Raw genomic sequence first — 20,672 nt, 5'->3', positions numbered from 1 at the left:
GATAAGGGTTAAAAAAAATGTAATGCCAATTATTTTATATAATAATATATTATTAATTATTTTAATCATAAATTTGGTTGAATATATAATTATAGTAAATATTGTATGTATAATTTTATATTTTTATAAATATATCTTCATATTTATTATTTATTAAATTTTTGTTTGTATTAATGTTATATAAATAATAATTAGCATTTACTATATTAATGATGCAATTAATTAATGCTATTAATTGATAATGTAATTTAATTAATTAATAGTTATTGCTATTAGGTTAATGATGTTTATGTTAATAAAATAAATATTGATATTATATATTTATATAAACACATATTATATATGAATATATAAATTTAATATTATTATTAATATATTAATATAATTTACATGTAATTGGCAAACATTTAATGAAATAAATAAAAAATAGATTAGAAAGCAGGTAGGGAAATTATTCCAGATCAGGTATACCTTCTACTTATAAAGACTTAAGTTGTTCCTTAAAAGACCACATGTTTTAATGGATGTTTCGTTTATCATATTATTTAAAGATATTTCATATCTCCAGGTCTTTGGATAATAATAAATACCAGAGCTATCACTTACATAGTTTTAAGTTTTGCAAAGTACTTTACAAATATTTCATTTTATCCTAATAATCCTGGAGACAGATGCTATTAACTCCATTTTACAAAAGAGGAAACTAAGCTAGCCTGAGCTAAAGTGACTTACTACAAATGAAGCTGAAGCTCTGATTCCATCAGTAGTAACTGAGCAGGGATTTGAATACAGGTCTTTCTGATGCCAAGTCTAGTATTCAATCTTCTATACCACATCATCAAAATGACACTTACAGTGTCACTGTAATACAGTGAGATATGGGGGCACAGTGGATAGAGTGCCAGGCCTGGAGTCAGGCCTTTGAGTTCAATCTGGCATCAGACACTTCCTAGCTGTGGGGCTGGGCAAGTTATTTCACCTCATTTGCCTACCCCTTGCTTGTGGGAAGCCAATAAGAGAATAGATAAAAATCTGAGACTCCTCTTTTGACCCCTTTTATGATCCTTGTGATTTCTTGTTGAAAAGTATTGTGGCCTTTTTGAAGAGCTTTAGGTTCCTAGCGGGCCAGCATTTAAAAGGTTAACACTCTCCCACTTTGGACAGGAATGCAGCTGCCTGGTATAGCCAAGGCCAAAATCTTAGCAGGGGCAATTCAACCCTGAGAAAAATATTCTCCAACTTGGCTTTCTGATAAGAACCCAGTCAAAATTCAGCCTTGGCGTTGGTCTGTTCTGAAGCCAATGAGACCTTTTGTGTTTTGATATGATATAATTTATAACTTCTGCGCATCTGCAAAGTTTCAAGGGGGGTTCTTTTGTGTGAAATGAGTCTTGAAATATATATAATAAACTCCATGCTCCTGGAGACAGAGCTGGAAGCATGAGCTAAAATATCTTCAATGTCCCTTATTTCCTTATCAACTAAACAGTTCTTATCAGATTATCAGAGTTGATAAATAGATCTGGAGACTTGCTCTTTTAAAGTTGTTACTAAGATAGAAAGTAAGGGTTTTTTTTTTTTAAAAGATACATTGTAATGTGCATTCCTATGCATTTTCCTCCAAATACTAGAATAATGTTCCCAGTGAAGAGCAACAAACCCCAAAAAGTGTAAGAAGAGTAGAATAATAAAACAGTAAACAATCCTTTGATAAAAAGAAAAATATGGGAGAAACAGAATATATGTCAAGACAAATTAATTAAAAGAGAATGCAATAAATGACTTTGGATTTATCCTTTCCACTTCCCATGGATCAGTTGTTAGAGACAATGGTCTTTTCAATTTTTAAAAAATCTGTTCTCTATTAAGTACAGTACTATTCAGAATTCTTCTTTATTCAATAAATATCACCAACTGATCATACTGTCTACCTTCTGCCATACTGTCTGACCGTCACTGCCAGTAAAATCAACTCTCCTCCAGAACTCTCTAGAAACATCCAATATCACCATTTCTTCCCACTATAGGCAGAACTATAAAGGATACAATTTCTCATTGCTGACACCTCACAGAATATATATTATGTGTCTCATAACTGGTTGGATTTGGCTTGCAACTCTGAGGCCCAGTTATGCAAAGCATGAAAAGTATTACTTTGAAACCACACTTATTGAATTTGACATTAGCTTTTGACAAATTCCCTCATGTGGCTTTGATGTCTGAGATAAACCTGTGAAAGACTTTATTGTGGGCTTACTATCCATGCATGCACAGCAGGTGTTTCCAAAAATCCTATTAAGCAAATGTAATTTGAGTACTTCCCTGGATCTGCTTTGACAATTTTGTCACTAAAAGTTCATCTTATGCTGAAAGAAATCCACCCAAAAATCCTTCACACAAATATGGGTGTCTAGAGACCTCTTTAAGGTACCAGTTTTATATGTGGTGATTCACCAAATCAGAACCTAAAAACGGTATGGCAAAGGAATGATGAATGAGAAGATTACAGTACATTTTAAGAAGAAAGACTAGCAAAAGCTAGGCAACTAAGTGACACAGTGGATAGAATACTGGACCTGAAATAAGAAAGACCTGACTCCAAACAATTGCCAGTTGTTTTATTGGAAATTTGGGGGTCTTTGACCTACATTTGCCATGAACCCATTGGTTTCCTGTCATTACGCAATGACATAGACAGGAGGATGAAATTGAGGGGCTGGCGTTTCTCCTTCTCTTTGCTTCCTATCCAGCATGGTAGCGACAGGGAACAAGCAAGCTTTTTGAGCAGCCTAAGCTAGCATGGCACATGGCTTTAATTTCTAGAGACTACTAATAAATCTTACAAAAACCATATATTTTTAAGTTATTTTTATATATTAACTTTATTTTTTACATTGATGGTGACTCGAAGTTGGAGAAAGAATTCTTAATTTTTTAAGATAGCCTAGGTAAGATAAATTTTGAAAAATCACGTTTCTCTTGCCATAGCTTTTCACCCTCTCCCCACCCCAAGAACTCTGAGAGAACACCAAACTCTCTCCAGAGCTGCCACCCTGCTCCTGCCGTTTTTTTTTGTTTCTGTTTTTCCTCTTTTTCCTGTTTTCCCCACCACCTGGCTGCTTTTGTTAGAGTGGCTTTTCCTGGAGCTCTTGGCCAAAAGGGAAAAGCCACTTCTCTCGTTGATCCAAGCTGTCTGCTGTTCCTGATCCCCTTGGATGCCAATCCTTCAACTGCCGGTTGCCCCTACCTGCCCCTCCCTGGAATCGGAGCTGCTGTTGCTGCTGCTGCTGCCACCGACCCCAGATCCTGGCCATTCCTGGAGCTGCTGTCAATACTGATTGGAGTCTTGGAAAGTATAAATCCTCCTTTTCGTTGCGAACAGTCCTTGCTCAGCTGCTCACTGCTTGCCTTGGAAGCCGGGGTGTGCTTCCTCTTAGGCAATACTTAGCCTCCTAAAGGGCTTTTACCTGAGGAGAGCTTCTAACTCTAACTCCCTGTCCATGTGGCACATGGCCCCTAGAGTTTTACCCCAAGGGGAAAGGGGAAGGACGGTTACTCTTCCAAACAGGAAATAAAACTGCAAACATGGCCTGCCCTATGAAAGAGCAGTGCATTACCTATTTCAAACAGATCCCAGTTGTGGGATGTTTTTCTTCCTACCATTCCTGGGTACACTGGTCCTTGCAAATGCCTTGCCTGAGATTCAGGGAAGAAATTCATTCCCCTACAATCCACTGCTATTTGGTCCTGCCCTCCACATTATGTTCAGCCGAGGAATTCTCCCTCACTATGGGAGATCCCAGAGTTCCAATAAAAGGAACCTGAATGGAGAAGGAACTTTTTTTTTAAGAGTCTAGAGGGGTTTTTGTCAATCGAGGATCTCGCGAGAAAGGCGAGTTATCTCGGGAGCTGAATTCAAATGGACTTGGCGCTGCCCCAACCGTGGCTGACTGCTGTCTATGGGCTGAAAGCAGAAAAATAAAATGGAGTCTGAGTTAGTTTTGAATCTTCGTTGTCAGCTTAAAGAGGCTGAAGAAGAGCGAATGAAAGCAGCACAATATGGTTTACTGCTACTGGAGAGCCAAAGCGAGTTGCAGAATCAATTGGATAAAATGAGAAGTGAAATAATGACCACAACAGAGAATTATGAACAAGAAAAATTTACTCTTCAGAGAGAGGTTGAACTTAAAAATCGAATGTTGGAAAGTTTGAACTCTGAATGTGATGCTATTAGACAGCAACAAAAATTGCAACTGGATAATTTGGAAGAACAGCTATCAAGGAGCCATGGGCAGGAAATTAATGAACTTAAAAACAAGCTGGAAAAACTGAAAGCTGAGTTGGATGAAGCTCGATTAAGTGAAAAACAATTGAAACACAAAGTAGAACATCAGAAGGAAATCTTGTCAGCTAAATCAGAGGAATTGAGGATGATGTCTGAGCGTGTACATGAAACCATGTCTTCAGAAATGCTGAATCTTCAAATTGAGATAACTGAGTTGGAAAGTGCAAAGGCCAATCTTGAAGAAAAAGTAAATGAGCTTCAGGACAGACAAGAACAACTAGAACTTTTTAATAATAATTTACAACACCAACTAGAATGCCTTCAAGGAGAAAAAGAAGACAGAGAGAAAGAAGTTGTTTCATACTATAATGCATTAGAGAAAGCTCGTGTAACTAATCAGGACTTACAAACACAGTTGGACCATGCATTGCAGCAGGCCTTGGACCCCAACAGTAAAGGCAACTCTTTGTTTGCAGAGGTGGAAGATCGAAGGGCAGAAATGGAACGGCAGTTGATCAGTGTGAAAGTCAAGTATCAATCTCTTCAAAAACAACACTTATTTAATAGAGAACAGATGCAAAGAATGAAGTTACAAATTGCTACACTGCTACAGATGAAAGGGTCACAAACAGAATTTGAGCAGCTGGAACGCTTGCAGGCTATGTTAGAGCAGAAGAATGGTGAAATAGAAAATCTTTTAGTAAAAGTAAAGCAGCTAGAGAAATTTAAGAATTTATATGAAAATATGGAATCTAAGCCCTCTACTAGCTCTTGTACTCCAGCGGATAACACATACTATATTGATCTACTTCAAATGAAACTTGAAAACTCAAACAAAGAAATTGAAAAGGTTAGAGATGAGCTATCCTTACAGCGGATGAAGGCATTATATGAGAGCCAGCGGGTTCTGGAGGTAGAGAGAAAGCTTTTTACAAACGAAAGGCATCTCCATCTTTTCCAAAGTGAAAATATGAACCTGAGAGTTAAACTAGATGAATTGAAAATGAAATACGAACCTGAAGAACCAGTGAAAATACCTGTACATAAAAGAAAGCGTGAGAAGTTGCCCTTGGATGTGCCTTTTTCTAATGATGTAGCTACTACTAGCATTTTAGAAGATCCTTCTAATTTAACCTCTAACAGTGAAACCAACTCCTCTGCCAGTAATCTAGGAGGAGAAAACCAAACCACATCAGAGAATTCTGGGAACACAGCTGCAACTTTCTCTCTCTCACAAACTCTACCTAAGGATAAAAAACCTCTGAAGGAAAATAATAGTATGAAAATCATTGACATTTCTCCCAGCCCAGAAGTTTTACAGGAAAAAGGTGGCAATGCTGTTAATCCTTCCAGGTTATTAGATGCTGAATCGAAGCTCCATACAGAAGTTAAAGAGGGGAAAGATACTGCAAGCAAACCTGAGAAAAAAACTTTTAAGAAAACATACACTACCCTATATGTGTCTTCCAAACCAACTGAGACACAGTGTGCTCAACAATAAAACTGTTTGCTTAGTAATAATAAAGTACACTTTGCAACCCTTTTAAACTCTTGCCCCACTCCAAAAAGACTGTTGAACACTATATTGGATTGTAAGGTTATATCTGACGTGCATCAATTTGTGGATAAAAATATGATTCATTGTACCATTACTTCATCTATATTTTGGCAACTTTTGGTTTTGATGTCACTAATTCCATAAGTGGTAATTTTAGGTATCCCAGAAATTTTACTGCAGTTTTAAGGTTAAGTTTTAACTTAAATTGTTCAAAAACTTTTTGGGATTCTTCAGTACTTCAAAAACCTTCTGTATTTGTTACAACTTAAGCTGCCCTAATAACACAAAGTATTAATGAATGCTTATATAAATATATGTATTTCCAGTTCTGTGTGGTTTTTTAATTGAAGTTAATAGGTACTTCAGGTATATCAGAAAAGAGAAATAAAGAGGCTTTTTGTTTGTGAAATTATTGTTGAAAACGTGTTAAAAGATAGCAATCCTTTGTACAGAAAATATTTTCCATTATTGCAAAAACTTGTGTTCAAATTCACATATGTTTACATTTTTCAAATGCATTTGTAACAAATGCTTTTGAAATTTGTAAAGTATGCAAATGAGAAGAAATTTTGGGTTCCTTTTTTTAGACAATATGGGGTAGGTATTAATGATGTAAAAAAATCAAAGAATCTTTGTATTCACTGATATTATGATTCTGATTTTACTGAATAAATTTAAAACTTATGAAAAAAAAAAAAAAAAAAAGAGTCTAGAGGTGAAATTGTAAGCCTGTTCAGACTCCATTATTTTTTGGAAATCTCTGTATCTTATTGTACTTTGCTGATTGTTTCCTTTATGATTTAATTTTGTTGTTTCAAGTTCATATATTAATCTGATCAATATCTTTTTGTTACACTGAATCATTTTAAGCTACTGTGTTTTTGGTTATTAGATAAATTCTGTTACATTATTTTATTGTCCCTCCCTATGCTTGTACTACAGCAAATATCACTGTTGAAGTTTATAGTCAACTTACACAAACCCTTTCACGAGATCACATGTCGCCTTAACAACTTTTATTCTATAAAATAGAACTGTATACAACCTTTAGAGAATTTAATGAGTTAAATATCTCAATTGATTTTAAGGAATTTTCAGAAGCAATTCTTTTAGAAATAAGGGTCCACTCGTAGTTGAAGAGATATGCTATGGCACTATTTATTTTATTTCCCCATTTCCACATTTATAAAAATGATGGATGAGAAATCTGAAGTGATTTTCACTATTTAATTCTCCACACCACAGGAAATGGGTGGGACATTTTGGAGACAGGCGTAAACTGTTATGGTCCCACAGCAGAGGAAGCGAGATGCCCCAAGGGGCTTAGTTACCCTGTAATGGGTTATAATCTCATCCAGGAGGTGTAAAGGATTTTCCCTGTGAAGGATTTTATAATTGAAACCCTTCAACTTATTCTACTTTTTCACCAAAAGGATCAAGACTTCTTGATGACATTTTAGACCCAAAAAGTTGTTGTTGTTGTTTTTTATTAACTCTGTGTTTTTTCTAGGCTCTGTCACATTTTAGATGAAGGCAGTAATAAATTTTGTTAAAAAATATCTTTGCCAAGGTTGAAGGATTTACTATACCTGTAGAATTTGTGACAAGTATCCATCAGTTCATGGGTTTTTTTTAAATATCATACAGCAAGTGGCTATATAGAAACTCATGTGAATCCTATATAATAATGGGTTTGTTTGCTATTGTCATTAAATGTGTTATTGTAATTTGGGGGAACTTTGATACTTCTTTGAATGTGCATTATCTGCTATATTACTGTTTTTATACATCTATTGTTTTGTAAAAATCATTTGCAGGCACACTGTGGATTATGGCCAAGTTTTAAAAGTAAATGGATCTCATATTTTGGGTGAGAAACCTTTTGCTGATTCTAAGCTAAATATTTTTTATTTTAAAAACATTTTTATTGTTGTTTTTCTTCCTGCATGTGCAATACAGTATTTGAGTTTTATTTTTTCTCTCCTTTTTTGAACTTGAAGCACATGTTACCAATATTATTATAAGGTATTTTTTTTTATTTTTATAGTAATATGTTTAAAATATATATTTGCTATAATATTAATGCATACCCAAAAGCTTTGGACTATGGCAACCTGCCCTTCCCTGATAAATGATAGAGATTGTGATTAATGTTTGTGTCTGATTCCAGAAGAAGGGGACAAAAGAGCCATTATACAGTGCAAAAAAGCACAAGGTCAAGGAGACCAACCAATCCCAATGGGATTGATGAAAATCTGCACAGTGCCTAGGAGCACAAGGTCAAAAAGACCAAACCAATCCAGGTAGGACTAATGAACTTCTATGCCAATACTAAAGGACATGAATCTAGTGTTTGGGTTTTGAAGTTGCCACGGTTCTGACATAAGTAATAAGCCAGCCTTCCCTGAGTCACATCCTAGTCAAATATCAAAGGTTGGCTATCATCCTGGCTCCCCCTATCCCTGAGAGTCAAGGCAAATCAGACCAGGGAATGACACTTCCCTTTCACACAAAACTCTAGTCCTTTTTTCTCTCGTAGAGTATGGTAACTTCCTGTAGTCTTGGCTGCCAATGGGTAAAGGCAATATTACTGTATTTTGTCCATATTTTTGGGACAGAAATTATTTTAATTGGACCCTAATACAAGAGCCTGTTATGGAATCACTTTAATTGGGTTCTGATTCAAGGACCTGTTATAAGTTTATTTTTCCTTTACTTACATTTTTGCACATAAGACTTTGACATTTCATATTTCATCCACAAGTTATTTTTTCTCTTTATTTGAATTTTTGATGTTTTTTATTTCTTTTGCAATTGATTCATATATCTTATAAACTCAACCATTGGAAAATTGGAAAATGGGGGCAGCTGGGCAGCTCAGTGGATTGAGAGCCAGACCTAGAGATGGGAGGTCCTAGGTTCAAATCAGGCCTCAGACACTTCCCAGCTGTGTGACCCTGGGCAAGTCACTTGACCCCCATTGCCTGCTCTTACCACTCTTCTGCCTTGGAACCAATACACAGTATTGATTCCAGGACGGAGGTCAGGGTTTAAAAAAAAAAAAGGAAAAAAAAATTTGGAAAATGAGGGGATGCCCTTTAAATGGGGAATGGCTGAACAAATTGTGGTATCTATTGGTGATGGAATACTATTGTGCTCAAAGGATAATGAACCGGAGGAATTCCATGTGAACTGGAATGATCTCCAGGAATTGACGCAAAGTGAAAAGAGCAGAACCAGAACATTATACACCGAGACTGATACACTATGGTACAATCCAATGTAATGGACTTCTCTACTAGCAGCAATGCAATGATCTAGGACAACTCTGAGGGACTTATAAGAACACTATCCACATTCAGAGGAAGAACTCTTGCAAGTAGAAACACAGAAGAAAAACAACTGCTTGATCAAATGGGTTGATGGGGATATGATTGGGGATATTGACTCTAAACGATCACCCTAATGCAAAATATCAATAATACGGAAATGGGTCTTGATCAATGACACATAAAACCCTGTGGAATTGTGAATGTCGGCTACAGAAGAGGAGAGGGGAGGGAAAGAACATGAATCTTGTAACCATGGAAAAATATTCTACATTAATCAATTAAATAAAAATTTCCAAAAAGAATAGTATTTGTCCTCAACTCTCCTCCATCCAATTCTTTATACTTCTTAATATTATCACTCCCTCTTCCTTCACTTGAGACACAGAAGAAGAATACCTACTTTTCTATAAGGCTAATTCTCTATGTTCTTTTAATCCTGCTTCCTCTCCAGGACTTTTATTCAAGCAATCACTTCATATCCCTCATATATTTTCAATCTCTCCTTACTCTTTCCTTCTTACCTTTCTACAAACATCCTTAGGTTCCCCCAATCCTAAAAAAGTTTTTCCTATCACTCTATCCTATCCTACTACCACATCAGTTCTCCTTCCCAATCTTTGTATAAATTGGTGAGCTTTGTTGAACTACTTTTTTTTATTCTTTCTTCAGTTAAAGGAGCAGGGAGGGATGCTAAAAATAAATCAAGGCAACATAAAAACAAAAGCTATCCATAAAAATAAAAAAATTTTAAATGTTTGCATTCAAGGCCTCCACTTCTCAACCCCCTCCAAACTGGCTTCTATCTGTAGCACTCTCAAAGGTCACTCAACTGGTGTGTAAGAGTAAGGTTCAAATCCCAGACTCAGATGCTTACTTGCTGTGCCCCGAGTAAGTCACTTAACTTCTCTAGGCCCTAGTTTCCTCAACCATAAAATGAGAATCTGATCCTAGAGCCTCTCAAGCGGGACATCACCAACCACCTTATGTAAGCAAAATAAGAGAATTCTACCCCAAAACCGGTCATCCAGCCTTTGCCTAAATGCTTCCAATAAAGAAAAATCCATTCTTTTCTGAGGCAGCCCACTCTACTTTCTGACAGCTCTAACTGCTACAAAGTTTTAGCATACCTCTAACCTAACTTTGCCTCTACAACTTCCATTCATCTGTACAAATTCTGCCTTCTGGGGAAAATAGAATGAAGTCTAATCCTTCTTCCAGGTGATAGCCCTTCAAATACAGGAAGCCGTAATATGTCCTTCTCCAGCTTAAATATCCCTAGCTCCTTCATTCAGACAATCAGCAAGTCTTTCTTAAGTATTTACTATGTGCCAGGCACTGGGTACAGTATAGGTATTAAAAAAAAAAAAACACTCCCTGCCTCCCTCAAGGAACTTGCATTTTAATGAGTAAAACAATATATATAAATCAACATATACAACAAAACAACATATACAATAGATGGAAGGTAGAATTAGAGGCAAAAGCACTAGGAGCTGGAGGGACCAAAAATAGTCTGCAAATCACCAAACCAAATGGCCTTTTCTTAGTCTTCATTTCCCTTGACCTCTTTGTAGTATGGGGGCACTGCTAATTACTACCTCTATCTGGATAGTCTCTCTTTCCTTGACTTCAGACAAGCTATAGTCTTCTGATTCTCTACCTATGTTTGTAATCATTGCTTCACTGGATACTACTCCCCTTCCTAAACTCTCAAGTTGAGTGATTGCTCTCAAGGTTTGGAAATGTGGCCCTTTCCTATTTCTACACTCTTGAAAATCTCACTTGGTCCCCTCGATTTAACTATACAGATGATTCTGAAAGTGTTTTGAAAATCTTTAAGTACTTACATGGCAATTATTATGACTAAATCTATATATCAGTTCTGACTCTCTACCAAGTTCCAAGTCTACATCAGCAAATTTCTATAGGACACTGACAGCTAGAAGTCCCACCAGAAAATCAAATGGAACATATCCTAAAAGAAGCTCATCTTTTTCCCAAAACCTGCCCTTCCTTCTGGTTTCATTCACTAGTTCAGATCATTAATTCTGTCAGTATTCTTCAGTAGCCCTTCACAAGCTAGGGCCCCCTACGCATAGTTCTAATAATTTCACTTCCCTGCTTAATAAACTCCACTGTGTTTACCAATAAATTCCCTATTATTACTAGGATCAAATACAAATTTCTCTGTTAAATATTGAAAACCCTTCACAATCTGATTCCTATCTACCTTTCCAATTTTATCATCTATTACTCTACATTCTTCATTCCAACCAAAACATCCTTCTTGCTGTATTTTACACACAACATTTGATTTACCATCTCCATGCTTTTGCACAAGTTGTCTCCCTGGAATGGTTCCCCCCACCCCCCAACAACTGGATACTTAGAATCCCTAGTTTCCTTCAAAGCTCGCCTCAAATGTCAACTCCTATACAAGTTTTCCTGAACCCAACCCCACTCTCAGCTACAATGGCCTCCTTTTCAAATATTAACAGGCAGTTATTTTGTATATATTTGTATGTATACATCTTATCTATCACAGTAGCATCAAAGTTTCTCAATGGTAGGAAATGATTCATTTTTTTCTTTGTATCCTTCACACCTTTGGTCAAGAATCTGGTAAATAGCATGCACTTTAAAATGCTTGTTGACAGACTAAATTAAGTTACTTAAGGAATAAAAGCAGCACTTATTAAAAACCAATTTTATGCCAAGCATTGTGCTAAACACTTGACAAACACTATATCATTTGGTCCTCAAGGTAAGTGCTGCTATCCCCATTTTACAGTTGAAGAAATTGACACAAAGAAAGGTTAAGTGTCTTGTCTGAGGTCACCCAAGCTACACGTACCTGAGGTTGGATTTAAATTTGGGTCTTCCTGACTCCAAGTCCAATCCTTTCTATCCACTATGTCATCTAACCTGCCTCTCAGTCAAGAGTTATTGTGTGGATCCAATGAGAATTTGTCTAAGAAACCTGCAAAACTTAAATGGTTACAGAGCAGGCATTATCTATACTAGAGTCTTACCCTTTTTTGTGACAAGGATCCCTCTGGCAGTCTGGCAAAGTCTACAGAATTCTTTCAGAACAATATTTTTAAATGTGTAAAATAAAGAAAACAAAGGACCACAGGGGGCAACTGGGTAGCTCAGTGGATTGAGAGCCAGGCCTAGAGATGGGAGGTCCTAGTTCAAATCTGACCTCAGACACTTCCCAGCTGTGTGACCCTGGGCAAGTCACTTAATCCCCATTGCCTAGCCCTTACCACTCTTCTGCCTTGGAGCTAATACACAGTATTAACTCCAAAATGGAAGGTAAAGGTTTAAAAAAAAAAAAAAACATAGGACCACAACAGAAACCAATTACATCGCAAATGTCAAAATAGTTTTTAAGGGGGCAGCTGGGTAGCTCAGTGGAGTGAGAGTCGGGCCTAGAGACGGGAGGTCCTAGGTTCAAACCCGGCCTCAGCCACTTCCCAGCTGTGTGGCCCTGGGCAAGTCACTTGACCCCCATTGCCCACCCTTACCAATCTTCCATCTATAAGACAATACACCGAAGTACAAGGGTTTAAAAAAATTTTTTTTAAAAAATAGTTTTTAAAACAACTTCAAACTCGAGGTAAAGATCAAGGGGCAGCTAGGTGGCTCAGTGAATAGAAAACCAGACATGGAAATGGGAGATACTGGGTTCAAATCTGGCCTTGGACACTTCCCAGTTTTGAGAACCTGGGCAAGTCACTTAATCCCAACTGCCTAGCTTTTATAGCTCTTCTGCCTTGGAACCAATTATTAGTACTGATTCTAAAACAGAAGGTAAGGGTTTTTTAAAAAACCCTCTTTTAGGCTCTTCTTTCTCCTCCAACACTCATCACTTTTATGTACCATTCTTGATCCTCTTCCTCTTCTCTCTCCATAAAATTTCCTTTGAAAATTATATTTTACTCCTACAACTTCAACTATTACAAATTCAACTATTAATTACTATTAGGTACAGTGAAAAGGGTACTGGCTCTGAATTCAAAAAATCTTGGTTTAAATCCCATCTCTGTTATTTATTCCTTGTGTAATCCTGAGCAAGTCATTTAACCTTTGTCTCAGTTTCTTTAACAGTAAAAGAGGAATAATAATAGTCCTACCTCAGAGTTATTTCTGCCAATAATCAAGACAATATTTGTAAAGTGCTCAGCACAGTGCCTAGAACATGGCAAGGGATTAATAATTGCTCATTTCCTTCCTTCCTTCCTCCTTTCGCCTCGATTTCCTCATCTTCAAAATGAGGGGAATGAACCCTATTACTTTGTCAGAAGCAAATTTCTCTCCAGTGTCGCCTTTTCAACATCATCTCTCAGTGACCTAGAGGTCAAATGCCACTGTGTAAATTCAGGTATAGATAAACCCACAGAGAAAGGAAGTTAAAGAACCAAGGAATCAATAAGACAGGAAACTGATTTCACAGGCACTGCTACCCTGGGCAGTCCAGGCAAATTAAGAAATTATGGTTGGTTCCTGAGATGTGATATGTGAGAGTTAGTAGGTGGGGAAAAGAACTTATAAGATTAGACCAGGGACCTGTCTGGGTCTTCTGGCAGGAGTGTGGAGAGCAGAGGGAATCCTATTGGAGTATAGCTACAGGCCCATCATGGTGGCCAATAGATTAGAAAGTTAAGTATCTCTCTACCTCTTTCCTACCTTTCCCTCTCTTTACTACTACTACTACTTTGATTTAATAAAGTTATTAAGCCACTATCAGCCTTATAATTTTAATTATTACATCTTCTAGATCTATGATTCTTTAATATCTATAAATGACTTCCTAATGACCTCTTTTCTGATATCCAAACCTCTGCTCAACATATCTATTCCAGATGATCCACTAAATCTTCAAAGTTAAAAATGCCCAAACCAAAATAATCATCTTTTCTCATTTCCCTGCTCCTAACTTTCCTAATCCTATCAATGGTACTCCTAGTTATTCAGGTCCAAAACTTGAGAATCATCTTTGATTCCTCCCTCTTTCTTAAATCCCATGTCATTTGCACAGTTCTAAGGATTCTACTTCTGAAGTACCTCTCCACTGCTTCCTCCTTTCTATTTCCCATGCTACAATTATAATTTCAAGCCTGGTCCCTCTCATTTGGCCTTCTACCTGATTCCTTTGACTCTTAGCATTTCAGTCCTCTGGGTTAGCTTCCTATACTTCTGCTATCAATTAAGTGATTCTGATGCATATCTTTGACCATTATATCTCTCCCACGCTCAAACCTTTAATAGTTCCTCACTGTCTACTTTAAAAAGTTCTAACTTCTTAGTTCTGATCTTAATTGCCTTTACAAGCTGCTCCTCTTTATACATTTCTTTTCTTTTAGGGGAAGAGAGAAGGGAGAAAAATGTAATTGCTGTCAGGTGCAGCTAGGTGGCTCTGAGGATAGAGAGCCAGACCTGGAGAATGGAGGTCCTAGGTTCAAATCAGACTTCAGACACTTGCTAGCTGTATGAAATTGGTTACTTAACCCAGAAGGTATGTTTAAAAAAAAATTAATTGATGCCCCCTTTTTTTTAATACCACAGTTTCTTTTTCCTCTGATACGCCTTATTCATCTAGAGTTCTCCCTAGTCAGAAAAACAACTAAATAAAATCCATAAGCCACCACCTGTGACTAAATATGAAATAATTTGTAAACCTTGTATACCTTTTACCCTTTTTCCTGAGTAAATCTGAACATTTCCCACATTTATGCAATTGCTCAGTCCAACCTATATTTACAATGTAATCTCCATGATCCATTCCTAAAGCCCCATATTAATCTGCTGAAATCCCACCTATCCCTCAAGCTCACTGATCCTTACTCCCAATACAGAATTAATTTTTTCCTGCTTAGATTTTCCACAGAACTTAATTTCTCTGTCTCCTACTCACTTACCTACAATACAAAATAAACTATGATAGTATACCTTATTTGCCAAATAGATTGTGAGCTTTTTAACAACAGAAACTGTGTCTAATTCATCTTTGTATCTCCAACAGTATAGACAGGGCTTTTGTACATAACACATGATTAATAAATGTTTACTGAATTAATAGATGGCAAAAAAACTAATACAATAATTTTTAAAACCTCAAACAATAATATGAAGCTTTATATCACGGATATTATACAAAAGAAACTAGACCATAGAGTTCCACTGGGTATGAACATAATCAGTTATTCTGAAAATAATCTGGAGGTCTCAGTGGACTTCAAACTCAGTAAGAATTAGCAGTAACATATCAACTAAAAAGCTAATGGGGTCCTGGGATGCTTTAAAGGCCTGGCTTCCCAGTATAGGGAGATGATCATCTCACTATATATTCTGTCCTCACCAAGCATCATCTAAAGTACTGTATTCCATTCCAAGTACCATAGTTTAAAAAGGACACTGAGACCTCACACCTAGCAGACTGGCCAATATGGCAGCAAAGGAAAGTGTTAAATGTTGGAGGCAATGTGGCAAAATTGGGACACTAATACACTGCTGGTGGACTTGTGAATTGACCCAACCATTCTGGAGGGAAATTTGGAACTATGTGCAAAGGGTTTTAAAAGACTGCCTTCCCTTTTAACCAGCCATACCACTACTGGGTTTGTACCCAAAGAGACAATAGGGGAAAATATGTATACAACATTTATAGCCACACTCTCTGTGGTGGCAAAAAATTGGAAAATGAAGGGGTGTCCCTCGATTGAGGAATGGCTCAACAAATCGTGCTATCTGATGGTGATGGAATACTACTGTGCTGAAAGGAATGATGAACTGGAGGAATTCCACGTGAACTGGAATGACCTCCAGGAATTGAAGCAAAGTGAAAGGAGCAGAACACAGAGACAGATACATTATGGCACAATCAAATGTAACAGACTTCTCTACCAGTAGCAATGCAATGACCCAGGACAATCCTGAGGAATTTATGAGAAAAAATGCTATCCACATCCAGAGAAAGAACTGTGGGAATAGAAACACAGAAGAAAAACATAGGATTGATCACATGGCTCAATGGGGATATGATTAGGGTTATGGCATTAAAAGTTCACTCTACTGCAAATATGAATAACACAAAAATGGGTTTTGAACAATATGAATTGCTTGTCAGCCCTGGGAGTGGGGAGGAAAGAACGCGTGGGTCAAATCATGAATCATTTAACCATGGAAAAATTCTTGAGTCCATGACATATGAGGATTCACTGAAAGAACTAAACATGCTTAGCCTAGAGAAGAGAATATTTAAGAGGAATATGACACCTGTCTTCAAGTATTTAATGGGTAGTCAAGGAATTAGATATGCTTTGTTTGATCCCAGAGGACCAAATCAGAGACAATGGGTGAAAGTTGCAGATATAAATTTAAATTTGATGACTATAAAAACTTCCTAACTAGACATTCCTAAAACATCCAAAAGGGAAATGGCCTCCTAACGATGTAATAGGGTTCCCCTCTTTGGAAAGTTGGATAATCAGCATGTCAGAAGTTATACTGAGATTCCTTTTGTGTATTATTTCAACTATGGCAACAATTCAAAGCATAAAGTTTATAATTATCTAACTACTTATGTAACTTATTTTATGGCAAGAATTACTAAAAGATACATTTTATTAAATCTTGCTAGTTCCATAGCAACAGAATAAATGGGGGTAAGGTATATATGTATTATCATAAACTTTCTTGAAACAAAATTTTGTTTATAGTTTTAGACAGCCTATTTCCAAAATCACAGAAATTAACATTTCCAAGTGTGCTGGACAATATATGGATAAAGGGAGCACTGATATTCCAACCTTGTTTACTTTCACACAGGAATAATACTAGTCTCATTATAACATATACCTTAAGGTGATTATCTTTTTAAAATAAGTTGGGTTTTTTTCACATTCACATTTTTACATTTTGAGTTCCAAATTTTCTCCTTCCCTCCTCTGTCCATTAAAAAATGAAATGTCAGGGCAGCTGAGTGGCACAGTGGATTAAGAACCAGACCTGGAGAAGGGAGGTCCTAGGTTCAAATCTGACCTCAGACACTTCCCAGCTGTGTGACCCTGGGCAAGTCATTTAACCCCAGTTGCCTAGCCCTTACCACTCTTCTGCCTTGGAACCAATATATAGTACTGATTCTATGGCAGAAGGTTAGGGCTTTAAAAAAAAAAAAAAAAAGAATGGAAGAAATGTGTACCAATTATACACATGAAATCAAGCAAAACATATTTAAATATTAAGCTGACTTAATCCTAGCCCACACTGACTGACAATTCTTCACAAAACAAACAAACAAAAAAAGAGGTTGAACTAGCTGGTTTCAGGTGAGAAAGAACACTGTAGACAAGAATCAAAGTCTCTGTTCCAATCCAGGATCTTGCCGCCTCTGGAAGTTGGGAAAGTCAATACACTAAGGGCAAGTCTTCTCCTCTAAATTAAGGAGAAAGTGAAGTAAAACTACGTAAAATATGGGAGCAGGACTAGTAGGATGTTATCTGTAGGTACTTTTCAGCTCTAAAGTTTTTTGACTATAAGGAGGTCATCTGTATAAGAAACGGGAAAATACAGACCCCTCCAACTTGCAAACACACACACCTCAGAAAGCAGTGCATAAAAGGGGTGCATGTGGTGGCAAAGATTGGGAGCCTAGTGAGGCTGAGGCAGAACAAGGAAGCCATAAGGACCCAAAGTGCAGAGGCCCAGGCTAGCAAAGTCAAGGTCCCAGGGAGGGCACTGAGAGCTCTAGTCACTCATCCAGAGCCAAGCGAAATTAGTGGCAGAATATAAAGTAACACTCAGACAGTATTAGAATAAGTCATTTCCCCTCTCTGAGCCTCAGTTTCCTCATCTCTTAGGTGAAATTGCTTGAAATCTAAAACTCCTTCCAGCTCAAACTCTAACTCTCCACCCCGATCCCGGGATCCTCGGCCACGCTTACGGGGACGGGGCGTTGAACTCGGTACAGACTTGGGACCCCGCACCTGGACCCGCCGCCCTCTCACTCACCCGGATGCCCTTCACCACCGTGATGTTCTCGTTCTCATCCGTCTCGAAGGTGACCCGTCGGGTGCTGGACGTCCCGCCCATAGCTCCTGCTCCCACTGCAGACGTGTGCCGGCGAAGCGGCCCCGATTTCCAGCCGGTACGCACGTTCCGCAAGGAGCAGAGGCCGCCCGGTCAGCCCTGCCCTTGGTCTTTCCCCGCGGGTAAGACACGGGACACCCCAGGGACAGCAGCAAGGAGACAGCGCCGGCTCTCCCCGTGGATTCTTCCGGTCATGCGCAGTAGCAAAAAGGCTTTCTATTGGCCCGCGTGGCCAAAAACCCGCCTCAGCTCTTCTCAGGGACCCGAGTGGTTGGTCAAGAACTCGGATACTATGGTGACTCGTTAACGATGAAAAGATTTCCGGAAACCACAGATATGATGGGATTTGTAGTCTGATATGGGTTGGTTGCTATTTAGATCTCCTTAGCCTTGAACCAGAAAAAAAAAAAAAAATTGGACAGGAATTCTGGGATTTGTAGTCTTAAAGAGCCAGAAGTTAATAGACACCTGCAAGAGTAGCGCCTCATTTTTGAAAAAGCTGTAGACGAAATAACCTTACTTTTTTGCCCTTATTTATCCTGTGTCTTTGGGCTTACTTAATATACTATGCGTACTTTACTCTTTTCTACGCTTTAATTCATTCAGCTCATTCGTTCTTTCAACAAGCATTCTTAAATCCCTAATAATGCTGATGATTCATCCCAATTTTCTGGATTAGCAGGTAAAAAACTGGGGCTGGTGGGATCTCCCTAACCAAAAAAAGGAATGGGAATAAGCATTTGTACAGCGCCTACTATGTGCCAAGCACTGTGCTAAACGGTTTTACAAATATTACCTCATGTGATCCTCACAGCAACTCTGAGGAGAAGATGCTTTTATTGTCCTCATTTTACTGTTGAGAAAATTGGAGCAATGATAAGCACACTTACCACTGTGATTATGACATAGCTCATTTCCCCTTAAGAACAACCAATTATTTAGTACACACTGTGTTAGAGTCTGGGGATACAAAACAGAAAGAAACAGTTACAGGCCTCAAGAAATTTACATTGTATTGGAAAATACAATATGTGCCCAGATAAATTCATATACAATATATGCAAACTAATTGTGACTTAGGGATGTAATAGGTCACTGACATTAATTGGGGAGTTCAGTTCAATTGTGGGTAAGGCACTGTTCTAGGCACTGGAGATATTAAGACAAAAGTAAAGAAAAACCTGCTCCTGTACTCAAGTAGCTTACATTCTGTTGTGAGAGATACAACAGCTCTACAAAGTATGTATAGGAATTATACATAGTAACTTCATGTCTTCCTTTCTGCCTTCCCTGGCTTCCTTCAACTGGAAATCTTTCTCAACTCTTCTTATTTCTAATACCTATCTCATTTATCCTGCATATAGCTTATTTATACATGCTTGTTTGCTCATGCTCTCCTCCATTAGATTATAAGCTCCTAGAGAGCAAGGTCTGTCTTTTTCTTCTTTTTGTATCCCCAGAACTTGGGATAGTCCGTGGCACATAGTTGGCACTTACTAAATGTTAATTGACTGCCTCACTAACTGATTTTTGAGGTAAGGAATAACCTGTTCTGATCTATGTTTTAGGAAGATCAATTTGGTGACTCTATATAGAATGCATTAGTGAAAGTGAGAGATTGAAAACAAGACAACCAATTTAAGACACTGCAATAGTCCAGTCAAGAAAACTAGGAGAAAAGGGAATATCAGTGGAGAGAAAGTGACAAGTGCAAGTAATTTTATGAAAGGAAGATCAACAAAGTTTAGCAACTAATTAAATATGTAGGCAAAGAGAGAAGGAAAAGACAAAAATAGTTTCTAGATTGTGACCCTGAGGGACTAGAAGTATGATAGTGCCCTCAACAGACATAATAGGAGGTGAGATATATTTAGGGGAAAACATGAGGAGTTCCATTTTGGCTATATTGCATTTGAGATAGTTATAGAATAATTGTGACTAGGTGGTTTAGGGCATTAACAACTGGGGAGTTCAGTTCAATTGTGGGTAAGAGGTAGCCAATTTGAAATGGTCTTGATATATGAATATGGGTCTTATTTTCATAGATTCTATAATTAAGCACAGAGAAGATGATAAGATCACCAAAATGGGAAAGACTACAGAAAGAAAAGAGAAGAAAGCCCAGGGTGAGCCTTGAGGATCCCTGTACTTAGTGGATCAGAGCAGGATGATGATCCAACAGAAGAAAGAATGATCAATAAAACAGGTAAGAAGATAAGCAAGATTGAGCAACAGTTATGGAAGTCAAAAGAACAAAGAGTATCCTGAAGGAAGAAATGTTTAATAGTGTCAAAATCTGCAGAAAAGTCAAGTTGAGTGAAAAGTGAGACAGGGCTTTTGGATAGAACAGTTAGGAAATTGTGGGCAACTAGCCAAATTGCAAAAGATTAAGAAGAGAGTAGTA

At 37.6% G+C, this 20,672-nt stretch overlaps 2 protein-coding genes across 3 annotated transcripts in view; one reads left to right on the top strand and one right to left on the bottom strand.

Moving 5' to 3' along the window:
- Positions 1-18,431, bottom strand: part of CHCHD3 (coiled-coil-helix-coiled-coil-helix domain containing 3) — a 353,089-nt gene extending 334,658 nt beyond the window's left edge. For both annotated transcript variants that reach the window (XM_044677433.1, XM_044677434.1), the window contains exon 1: positions 18,191-18,431. In XM_044677433.1, coding sequence (XP_044533368.1) covers positions 18,191-18,271 — 81 coding nt within the window. In that variant the 5' untranslated portion in view covers positions 18,272-18,431. The remainder of the gene's footprint in view (positions 1-18,190) is intronic.
- Positions 4,182-5,828, top strand: LOC123248601 (protein Spindly-like). The gene has a single exon (XM_044677432.1). It carries the CDS (start codon positions 4,197-4,199, stop codon positions 5,784-5,786), a length of 1,590 nt encoding a protein of 529 aa, XP_044533367.1. The 5' UTR covers positions 4,182-4,196; the 3' UTR covers positions 5,787-5,828.
- Positions 18,432-20,672: the final 2,241 nt, after the last annotated feature.

The sequence above is a fragment of the Gracilinanus agilis genome, chromosome 5 (assembly GCF_016433145.1).
Source record: "Gracilinanus agilis isolate LMUSP501 chromosome 5, AgileGrace, whole genome shotgun sequence".
NCBI lineage: Eukaryota > Metazoa > Chordata > Mammalia > Didelphimorphia > Didelphidae > Gracilinanus > Gracilinanus agilis.
The sequence above is the reverse complement of the archived record's forward strand: the minus strand, read 5'-3'. Positions and strand labels throughout refer to the sequence as shown.